We start from the raw sequence: 12,031 nt of genomic DNA, 5'->3' as shown, positions 1-12,031 counted from the left end.
TATTCTCTGTGAAACCGGAAGCATGATGATCTCATATGGTTAAGGGAAGGGAGTTACAGATTTATGGATTATGGAGAATTTCAGAGATTTGGGAATTATTGGCTGAGAAACAAAACAAACGCAGCAAGGGATGGGTGAAAAGCACAAGAAAGAAAGAAAAGAGGCCAGGTGTGGTGGCTCACGCCTGTAATACCAGCACTTCGGGAGGCTGAGGTTGGAGGATCACTTGAAGCCAGCAGTTCGAGACCTGCCTGGGCAGCACAGTGGAGCCCCATCTGTACAAAAAAATTCAAAAAATAGCCAGGTGTGGGGGTGTGTGCCTGTAGTTCCAGCTTCTCGGGAGGCTGAAGTGGGAGGATCACTTGAGCCCAGGAGTTTGAGGCTACCGTGAGCCTTGATCACACCACTGCACTCCAGCCTGGGCGACACAGTGAGACCCTGTCTTAAGGGGAAAAAAAGAAAAGAAACAGGAAGGAAAGGGCGAGGCAGGACATATTTTTTATGGCTGAACAAAAAGTGAGGGAGCCTGGGTGGCAGCCGGAGAGCTAGGGGCAGCAGCGACAGAGGAGGCAAGGCAGGAAAATGACACTTTGATAAGGTCAAGTGATAAGGACAGTGTCTGTGGTGCAGTAAAGGCAGCAGTTGAGTCTAGGGGAGGGTGGACGGTGAAGAAGTGAAGCTGAAAGATTTCGGAAGCAGAGGCACAAAACCAGCTTTTGGACAGATTGGAGTTCAGCAGTTGGGGAAGCTGAGAGCAGTGACACGGACCCAGCTGCTGGCCTCGTTTACCTTCTGGCTTATCGTCACCATTTAGAATGTCTCACCTTAGAACGCCTGGCACTGTTCCTTCTTGTACCCCCGACCCCCACTTAAAAAGTCAAATCCAAGTTGTATCTTTGGAGCCTCAGGCAGAGGCAACAGGGAACGAGGATTAATACACACAGGCCAAAGAATGGTGTTTCTCTCTTTTATTTAAAAACAGTGCTTCATTACCATGTGCAAAGGCTGAGGCAGTGCTCCTCCTTCGCTTAGAGTTTATAAAAGCCAGCAACATGATCAATAATTTATACACATGGAGAGTAATACAAAAAAATAAGGAATAAAAGCTAAAGATCTAACTACTCCGACCTTCACAATTCCAGCTACTTGATAATAATAGGAGTAACCCAATGAATACTGTATGGTCTGAAAGCTACTATACAATATGATTCTTAACGAGAAGGGAAGGGAATTAGAGACTGTCACAAAGCCCTGGGATGCTTCTCTGGAGTTAGCAGGGAAACAGGACCCTGGGCAAGCAGCTCGGGTGTCCTAGGAAGTGATTCTGGGGGAGGCCGGGAGGGGACAGAGAAGGCTGGGTGGTCGATTACACAAGCATCCCATGTAATGCCCCCCTGCCCCAAGGTACCTGTTTTGCCATGGCAGTGGGAGGGGCTGGAGGAACAGCATGTTGCATGTAGGGATGGTCCGGTTCCTGCCATGGGGAAGGAGTGGGGAGAAGAGGAGAGGTTCTGTGGCATTTTGAGCCTTGCAAAGATTTGGACTGAAAAGCTCAGAGACTCAGGCAGGTCAGCCTGTCAGGGACAAGTACACTCCACCGGCTCTCTTCTCGCTTTGCAGCCCTAGCTTACGTGTGTCAGCCCCAGGTTTGCTCCAGCTATTCACAAGCAGAATATAACACAAGAAAAACAATTCATATCCCTTAGGGAAAAAAAGAGGATCAATTCATCACTCGATATATAATACAGCCAAAATGAGCTGCCAAAACAAGCACACACACAAATACCGTGAACAGAAAAATACAAGAAAATGACTAAGCTGGGAGTCCTGACGGGTTATGGACGTTGCTTAAAGCACTTATCAGTCCCCGGAAAAACCAAACCAAAACACATGTTTTAAAAATTCAAAAACTCATGTACCCCCTGGGAAACTGGTGTTGGTGACAAAGGGCAGGGGGTGGGGAGAGAAAAGAGAATCACTGTTCCCTTCTTGGTCGCCAGTGTGAGTGCAGTCCTCAGGTCGCTGGCATGGACGCAAGTGCCAGACAAGGAGGACCAAGTCCCTCTGCCGGTGGCCTCCTAAAAGGCAAGGCTTGAGTTTTGGCTGCTAAGCAGTTCTCTCCGTTACCAATCCCTGCCGACCAGCACTACCATGGCTGAATTGATCTACCGTTTTCCTGAGTAAACTGTAACTGGCTACAGTTTCGGTAACATGGAAAAGAACTCAGCTACCACAGCCAACTGCAACACTTCAGGAATCCCCTCCATCCCTGGGCTCCTCACTCCTAGTGCATCTGATCGAGGAATTTGACAACTTGCTGCAGTCTGGTCTGTAAGCCTTGTTTGCAAAGAAAGGTGCCAGGGACTCTACTACGCTCACCGAACCAGAGGGCACACGCTGGCTTAGGACACCCAGAGCCTACTTGGAAAGGGCCCTGTTTCATGCTCTAGCTCTTGGATGGCTATTGCCTGGCCGATCAGTAAAGCAAGTATGAAGGAAGTACACAGGAAAAGGAAAGGGAGGGAAGAGGCTTTTGGACAGTAACATTTCCAAAAAAATATAGTGTTTTATGCAACAGAGAATCAAGTTTCACTGTGTATACTACAAATGGTCAAACATTTTCAAGAGCATGACAAAATAAAAACACACAAATTTACGTCTGATGTTCACCTTGCCCACTATTTTTTTCCTATCTTAAAACAGTGCAAACAGGTAACTTATGCTTTTAAAACACCACGACCCCTTCCCCACCCCCCAAAGTCCCTTTCCTCCTAGTATCTGGGGGAAAAAATCTGCAATTCTGCAAATGTCACTGTGCTAGAGGGTTGCAAGCAGCAGAGAACTGGCTGAACTTGGCAGAAGGGGAGGGCTCGCCAAAGCTTCCCCTTTTCCCTCCTTAAACATCTAAGTGCTTTCCAGTCCGTCCCTTGGTTGGCCTTGTTCTCCTGCCAGAGGGAAGGGGGCTCATCATGCCCTTCTTGCATATCCTTGGGGTTGCTTCCGTCCCTGTTTGATATCAGTCTCCCTCATGTCTGGAAGCTATGTAACTAGTCACGGGATGGTAGTGATTAACCCACTTCTCTGCTGGATCTCTAGTAAAGCATAATTCTAAGCTAAGAGCAGTTCAGCCCCTGAGGAGTCACACATTTGAGGAAAAGCTGCTATCGATGATTTCGATCGTCTAGATTTCCACTAGCTCCCCTCAGACTAAAAGTTGTGCCCCAGTCCACTTCTTTCTCAAAGAAGAAAAAAAAATGTTGGCTCAATTCAGACTGTGGCTGTTGGAGGATGATGGTGGTAGTAGGTTTTGTGAAACCCGAGAGGCTGACAAATGGTGAATCACAATGGCTGATCTGAGTTAATGGAAATTGAACTAAGAGACACAAGGAATTCTGGAAAATGCCTTTGGGCAGCTCTCTGGGCTAAAAGAGGGACGTGGAGATAAAGGTTTTCACTAGAGGTCTCCTTTAAGGAGCCCAGCTTCCAAGAGTATAGAAAGTCCAGGTCATGAACTATAGTAAAGTTGAAAAAGAATCATGCATGTGATTCAGCATCGGTGAGTTTTCTGGAATTATCAGCCAGCATCCTCTAACAAACTCACGAAATGCCAGACTCCTCTGACTCTCTTAATACAGTGAGAACCAGAGTCAGGAACAGACAAGCAGTGCTGCTTTGAGCAACCTGCCTCTGGTGAAGTTGACTGTACGGAGTCTCAAAGTTCAAATGGTGATGGCGAGGTTGATACTGTGAAATCTAGATGCTTGTAAGAGCCCCAGTTCTCAGTGTTGACACTGAAAACCAAAGACCCTTTCATAAAAAGCAGAACTCCATCTATTCTTTCTTAGAAAAGGGAGCTGGAGGAAGCGGTGTTAAACGCCATCCCTGGAAATGCAGCAGAAACCACTGGAAAGCACAGAGCTTGCCTTTGGAGGCCTCAGCCAGAACCAGCTGAACTGAGATGCACTCAAGGTGCCTCAAGCTCAAGATTCTGCCTCTCTTAAAAGGTCTGTGGGAGCTGCCTTCTCTACCTTTCCTATTATCCTTACCTCTTTCTAGGAAAAAAGAAGAGAAAAACACTTAAACTCATTCTCCTATTCTCCCCTGCTAGGGATACAACCATTTAGAATTTGGCCTAGTCTCCATTGAGTACGTGGCTTGCCATCTTTTGGGAATGGCCCCTTTGTGATCATGACCTCAAACTTTTGTTTTTTCAGTCAGCTAAAGTTCTCCCTCAAAGCAAAAGCAAAAGCAAAATCCTCCCTGCCCCCATTCCCTAGAACTGTGAAAGCCCGCATCCCATTCCCCGCTCCTCTAACTAAAATATTTATATACATACAACAAAAATTGTCTTAACAGCAACAAACCAAACTTTGGCTTGGGGTGGGGGGATCCTTAAAAATGCCCAATGGACTGGGCCGTTGGTGTCCCCTTAGTCTCCGTCCTCCTCCCCAGGATGAGTAATAATTGCATCGAGGCCTCTAGCTTCCTTGACATCGCCCCTAGTTTCGCCTCTCTCCCAGTTATGAGGCGAGACAGGATTCCGAAGGGGGAGAGGATATGTATTCTACGCGACAGGCCAATGCCCTCTCAGACACATCACTCTGCTTACAAAGAATGCTTGATGCTGTCGTAGGTCAGTCATTTTAATTCAGGGACATGAGTCAGTTATCAGTCAAGAACATGTGTGGAGGCAGGAGTTAAAAAACAAACCCAAAACAAACCCATAACAAACCAGAAGCTCCATGTCTCTGAATTACTCCCTTTAGCAGCTGTCCCTTGGGTGAAAGGTCACCCTAGTACCAATGTGAATAGACCAGGGAGCCAAAAAGACCGTGCTTTTCTATTTCCTAATGCCTTCATTTGGGAAATGCTGTAGGACACTTGCTTTGATCAGTTCTATCTAATAGCTAGAAGAGAAACTCTCTCTCCTACGTTGATAACACAGAAAATTACAGCCAGATGGCAACGGCAGTGACTCACTGCATGACTCTTCCTGGCGATACAGAAGACCCTTGCCATTTCAGACCCTCCTTCCAATATGGGAGGGCAGCAATCTCAGGGCCTCCGCATTTTATGTCCTGTAGTGTTAATGTACACAAAGTGGTCCGGGTGCTCAGCTGGGTGTTTTTGGAGGACAGTGAGAAGCTTGGCAGGACCGCCACAGGGCTCAAGACTGTGGATAGAGAAGTGACTCATAAAGGCTCTGGAAGATGAAAATTCCTATGGCTTTGGAGCAAGTACAAAGTGCCTCTGCCTGCCCTTCCATGTCCTCATCACCAAAACTTCCAGGGACTGCTGACCTAGGACCTGGTACTCTATCTTTCCCCAGCAGATTCTTTATGCTGTTTTTTAAACTTTGTACTTTCTAAGGCAAGAAAAAAGAAAGAAATACCAGATCTTCTAATACTCCTTTTCTCTTCCTCACCCTCTTTAATGGCTGTGAACACTTTGTACTTTTAATCCTCAAGCGGTGCCCAGACATCTGGGGGAAATCTGGTCACTGGCTTATTCATCTTTCTGTCCCTGGGTCCTGAATTCCTGAATCTTATGGACATGAGAGCAGGATGGTAATAAAAGAATACATGAGCTAAGCTGTGGTTCAATTAAAGGAGGAGAAGCCCAGAAAGAATGCTAAGTTGCAGGAACAAAAAGAAATGATCTTTTTCATACTCCAGAGTTCACTCCGAGATCGGTTTCCTAATGAGGTGTTTATTATCCACAGTCTGAGAGCACGTTTGGAAATATCAATACTATAATTCCAAAAACGATGCCAACTGTCTCAGGCTGTGCGTGTAAGATGATTGTAAAAAGAATGGAGAAGACAGGAGGGAAGAGGAGAGGAAAGCGTCTTTTTAATTCTCCTGCTTTATGAGCACAAATTCCTATCTATCAGCATGTGGATTCCAGCCACAGCCAACCAGAATTGCCTGTCAACAGACCAGAAACTCAGAAGACTAGAAGAATATCCTGTTGCGGAAAGATCTCTTCCACTTCTGCTCGCCCCCAGCCATTCAGCACCAGGTACACTTTGGTAATTCTGTCTGCTGATTTCTGATCAGATGCATTGATCAGCTCCTAATGTCTCTCCTTCCTCCTTGACTGCCTCTTCCGTGATTGATAGAATAAGCTAAGCACGGACGTACAGACATGGAAATGCATTAATTTTTTTTTTTTTTAACCACAGTTTAAAAAAAAAAAAAGAAAAAAATGCACAATCTTTGGAACAAAAGAATTAAAGGCAGAAATTTAAAGGAAAAATACATATTCAAAGAACATAGTGAGGTATAAAAAAGTATTCTTTCTTTTTTTGTGTTTTTTTTTTGTTTGTTTGTTTTTCCTCTTCATCTTGCTATAGAGTTCCTCTACTAGTAAATATTGCAATAGCCAGGCCTCATGAACTGGGGGGCTGTCCCATTTGCAGGGGTCTCACGTCACTTCAGTAGGGGGCAAATCGGCTGTAGCCACCTCGGTATAAACTCGCCTGCAGTAATTAAAGAGATAAAAATAATTAAAAGGTTGATGAGAGAAGCATTAACAGTGAAGAAAAATGTCCAGAGAGGGATTTGGAAACACAGCCTCCTTCAAAGCCTCAAAGGAACTGATCAAGCATTGCCTTGTGCAGTAAAGTCAGAAACCAACTTCTGCTTGTGAGGTGCTCACACCAGAGCCCAACACATTTACTGCTGACCTGATATTCTCAAAGAGAGTATGACGACATTTCATTTCATCATTTACATGAATTAGCACAGAAGGGAAACAATATACAGTTGAAAACTAGTTCTGCCAAGAGTGTGATTTTTAAAAGCACAGGTTTTTGTTTACCTTGATACAGCCTATAATCCTGGTGGAAAACACATCCCCAGTTTCCCCTTCTCACATATGACCCATCTGCAGTGCACGTTACTTCCGACACGATCCCTGCCATGTGCGGTCACAGCCCATGTTTGAGATGGTGCTGCATCTAAACCTGAGTCAGCCTTAATAAAGTCTAGTTCCTCTATCATCTACAAAGCACACCAACTAGGCTGTTTCTTGACATATTCACATTTATATATCTAGCTGGGGTTTTAACTAGGCTTTATTCCTTTATCAAATGACTTTATCTAATGGCTTATCTCTTTCAATTACAAGTTTCCCAGGAATGTATCTTTCTCAGGTCATTCTTTTAGCATAGGACTTATATCATTTTAGGACAAAATAAAACCTCAGGAACTTCCACCACTGCCTTTATATTGTAATGCTCTACTTCACTTACAAACATATATTCCCTCAGGTACCCCTATTACTTCCTTCCACAAATCTTCATCAGTAGAAATCTGGTGTGAGAAGTAACTTCCTCATATTCCTTTAGGTCTTACATTTTACACTTCATTCTGTCTCCTTTTCAAACAACTCTGCCATGTTCAGAGGCAGCTGCCCAGTTGCATTTTGAATTAGAGAGCAAGGCTGGCAGAGGTGTCACTGTGGAACGGCCTACCTTTGTTGCAGCCTGTGAGTCCTAATCACTGAAACTGGAGGCACCGAAGCCAACACAATAATGCTGCAGTGAGGTGGTTGGTCAGAAGAAATTATGCTAGTTCTACAGACTTCTTCGATACTTTATCAAAAACACTATATTTTGCCACAGTTATCAATAATCAATGAAATATCCTATAAAGCGTTCACTTGGGAATTTCTAGTACTATCTACCAGAAGGCTCAGGAAGAGCAGAGACATCCTTTAGATTTGTATTTGAAACTTAGGTTTTTGAAAAGCTTACTGTGAATACTACAGCCTTATGCTCCATGCTCCTTTCCCAACACCGATAATGAAACGATGCCACAGGTATGCACTCAACATTTGAACCAATAGAAAACACTCGCCAGTTCCCCTATTACTCTCACAAATGATGCCACTGCTCGGGGCACACTATCAGTGGTCATTCCTTTCTGCTGCCCTTAACTAGGCCATGTGGCTCACACTACAATAACATACAAATAAAGAGGGTGCCATGAATAGATCTGTGTGGCTTTAATACCTTGATGGTGGATGAAAGGCTAAGTTTACTACCTCCCTAGATCTTCTGTAGTCTATGGGTAAAAGAAGGGGTGAAATGGTTTTATAAAACAATGGTATATTATATACTTACCACAGCGCCAACTCCATAGCTAGCGGCAGGGGCAAGGGCATGGTAGGGGTCGGCTGTGTACACCCTGCCATAACTGGAAAGAAGAAACACAATCAGACAGATAAAGAAAAGTGTGTGATCTAAAAAAATTAAAGGGATTACTGTGCTAAAGACTTGTGAGTCACTTGGTCTTGGATTATCATAAGGAAACTGGAATTACAAGGAATAGGAAAAAACCTTTCTATTTCTACTCCCAAATGCAATAACTGAAAAAATCTGAAGTACTTCTATAAAATGGAAAAGAAAGGAATTGGAGATGAGGAAGAGAGGGACTGGAGTCAAAGCCGAAGAAGAGATGAGAACAAGAAAGAGGGAGCGGAGGACAGAGTTGGTGCCTTGTGCTTTAGGCATGACAAAGGCCATCGAGAGGTCTGCAGAAAGCCCAGGCTGGCAAGATGCCCGATGTGCTAAGAGCTGCTGTGGAAACGGTGAAGGGAGGGAAATGGGTGACATTTTGGGATGGAACAGCTCTCATGCATCCCAAAGCTTATCTCTGCCTCTGTACATACCCGTCGCTGTAAGCGGCTGCAGCGGCTGCAGCAGCGGTGGCTGCGGTTGCAGTAGCAGGCTGTGCATATCTGTAGGCTGCATATCCACCCTACAGGAGAGAAGAGAACTGACTTTACAGATACCTCTCCCCCCAGGTGTACAGAAAAACACACACCCGCCCACACACAGACGTACATACATGTAGACACAGGGACTGACACAAACATAGACACACACATGGGAAAAAAATGTTTCAAACTGCATCAGTCTGCATGTTATTATTCCTCCAATAAAAAATTAAGCCCTACGATATGCAAGGATTTGCTTTCCAATTTGTGACAGTATTAAAAGTAAACTTTGGTAGTACCTGTTAAATACAAGCAATGAAGATATGATTTTGGATCTGTCTTACTTCACAGTCTTTGTTGGAACTTTCAAAAGCAAAAATATTTACAGCAAGTTGGGAGAACTCTGACAAGAAATATAAATTATGAAGTTAAAACATATGAAAACTGTATGTGTTGACTTCAGATTCTCTAATGTGTTCTTGGATTGATTCATTACTAAGAGACCACAGCATGTAACAGAAACCTCTGCCCCATCCGGCCTAGCATGTTTGCCAAGAAGCTAAGATAATCAGGCAATATTTAGAAGGAAAAACAGTGTAGATCAGGGGTCAGCAAACTTTGGCCTGTGAGCCAATGCAGCTTGCCACCTGTTTTTGAAGATACTTGTGACAGAGACCAATGTCCTACAAAGCCAAAAATATTGACCACTTGGCTCTTTATGGGAAGTCTGCCAACTCAGATGTACATTTCATACTTGAGCAAATCAGTTACAGATTTCTGAGGATTCTTTGGCTGGCTCCAAATAGATCAGGAACCCTGCTTCTAGCATTTAACTGCATTTTCCTTCCCTAAAAGGTTTTGAGATTCTTACATATTAATCTTACAGTAGACTCTGAGCTTTTCTTCCAATGGTCCAAATATCCTTTCAGTCCTAAAGAATTTCAAACCATCATATCCTTCTATTTCACCTCAGTTTAGGTAACTCAAATACACAAAAGAGAACCATGTATTCTTTCAGAAAGCATTTCAAGAGACAATCACAACAACAAATGCCACATGAGACAGGATAATTTAAAAAGTGGCAAACTCTACTTCTTATTATTTTTCTTTTCCCTTCTAAAATTTATCTATTTTACCTAAACCTAATTCAGATGCAAATTTTTATTACTGGCCTTTCACTATCAAAAACAACTATGTTCAACTGGCCCAACTAAATATCATTTCAGTAGTGAACAATAGCATGAACATTTTATTTCTGTGGATAAAATGTGCCCATTTCTCATGGATATCTGAAGGTTTTTGCCCTGTGTTTTCTACTTTCTATTTTTTCAAATGTTCGATTTTTTTCTAAATCTACAACAGAAATTTCAAATTTACTTCTGTATCATTTCTTGGGATTGAGAACAACTATTTTCTAATGGGATCCCTGCTCTTCTTCACCATCTTATGTAGCAGGTGCTAGCTTGCTTCTTTTATTTCTGTCACACCTTAATTAGAAATACCTATAATTTCTTATGAGCTTCTAAAGCCTTTTGCTTCTTTCTTATATAATTTTTGCTTTCTCTAAATGAAGAAACTGCACTGTGAGGGGAAATTTATTCCTGCTCTTCAAGTGTATGCTGCTTGAACTCAGGATAGTTTCAAATGTACTTTAAAAAATCCCTGACTGGCTTTCAGTGGTTATACATTATTCCTCCTTTGTTTTTCAAATGAGTGACTTAGAAAGTAAAATTTCCTTCCTAATCACAAACCCTTCTAGAGATATATGAAGACTAATTAATATTGCCAAACACTGACAATGAAATGGTAATGAATGGGAACATGGCAAGAAGCACCCTTGGGGCCCATTTCTGATCAACATGGTTCCTCGGAATTCTAGCCAGGTCTATGGAAATGGGCAGGCCAGACAGATCTGGGCAAAGCTGTACATCCTGGCCACAACATAATTTAACTAACTAAAGTATTTCTTTACCTTTTTTTTTTTTAAAGCATTTGTTAAACAAAGCAAACGTTAATTACAGTTGGAATTTTAACACTAAAATGAGCCCTAGTAATTTTTCATTATAACTAGAGGTGGTTCCATTAGTTTAGAATTTGTTTGCTAGTGTAAAGTTAGAGCAGGGCTATTTAGTAAAACTTCTTTGCAAACATTATACTCTTTATAATGCAAGCATTATACTCTTTAGTATTACTCCAAACATCAGAGTAACATTAAAAAATTTTTAAAGTTAAGGTAATAAAAGCAGTTACAGCCCAATTCGTGTTTACCTAAGTAAAAACATTAAAAACTGAAGTCTTACACCATACGGCAGAGGTATGAATTCTTGCAAAGGGATATTGAGGTTCAAAAGTACTCATCCAAGGGCAGGTTTCACACCTGACTCTCAGGAAGACTGAGTGAGGTACTACTGGAGGTACAATCTTGAGTATTCTAGCAAATCATGGCTTTGAGCTGTATTCTACCCATTCTGGAAAAAACAGGTTCTAAGTGAGGTTGCTGGCAGAATCAGTTTCCCCTCATTTTCCTGGGCCTACAGGAAGCCATTGGAACCGTGGTGGTTTAGGAGTAATGTTACTGCTAACCAAAACAATTCAAATGGATCAGACTATGGAAAAGAATGTTCCTTCCAATCCTGAAGGAGATGGGGAGAATCTATCTGTAGCAGTTTCCTTCTTTTATAAGTCAACTCTGACTTTGAAGTTTAAACCTGATGAAGTTCGCTGATTTTCAAAACAGCGAAGAACTGTTTCTTCAGAACAGTTCTGTTCTGAAGAAAACAGAACAGGGTTGCAAATATTTTACTGAAAACAAAAGGCTGGAGAAGAATATCAGCATTAAGAAAAAACACATTAATAGTTTTTTTTTTTTAAAGCAGATGACTTTAACATGATTATTCTCCTAATTACTTTATAATAACGGCATTACAGAGAAATCTTTAAAAGAACAACTATTTTAGGATAAATAGGCAATATCCTACTAAACTAACTTGGTAATTCACTAATGGCTACTCCAAAAGTAGAAAAATTAATTGTGTGTCATGGATGTATTCCTCTCTCTTTCTCTCTCTCACACACACACACACACACGCTTACTCGAAAGTATTTCTGCTGCTTTATTCAACAAAACATATCATAAAATGTAAGACAAAGAAAATTCAGATATATTTATTTCTATTCCAGATTTCAAAGTGCATAGAAATTTCAGGCTGAGAAACCATTTTTTCAACTTTCACTCTTACTAGCAAATCTAAAGGCTTTTATAAAACATGAGAACAAAGTGCAGTTTGAAACACCAAGGTTTTCATTA

At 42.2% G+C, this 12,031-nt stretch overlaps 1 protein-coding gene across 12 annotated transcripts in view; it reads right to left on the bottom strand.

Moving 5' to 3' along the window:
- Positions 1–953: 953 nt before the first annotated feature.
- The window catches only part of RBFOX2 (RNA binding fox-1 homolog 2), a 296,039-nt gene continuing 284,961 nt past the window's right edge, over positions 954–12,031 (bottom strand). For all 12 annotated transcript variants that reach the window (XM_025398157.1, XM_025398158.1, XM_025398161.1 and 9 more), the window contains 3 exons: positions 8,677–8,765; positions 8,129–8,201; positions 954–6,481 (listed from right to left, as the gene is read on the bottom strand). In XM_025398157.1, coding sequence (XP_025253942.1) covers positions 6,427–6,481; positions 8,129–8,201; positions 8,677–8,765 — 217 coding nt within the window. In that variant the 3' untranslated portion in view covers positions 954–6,426. The remainder of the gene's footprint in view (positions 6,482–8,128; positions 8,202–8,676; positions 8,766–12,031) is intronic.

This window comes from Theropithecus gelada, chromosome 10 (assembly GCF_003255815.1).
Source record: "Theropithecus gelada isolate Dixy chromosome 10, Tgel_1.0, whole genome shotgun sequence".
Classification (NCBI taxonomy): domain Eukaryota; kingdom Metazoa; phylum Chordata; class Mammalia; order Primates; family Cercopithecidae; genus Theropithecus; species Theropithecus gelada.
The sequence above is the reverse complement of the archived record's forward strand: the minus strand, read 5'-3'. Positions and strand labels throughout refer to the sequence as shown.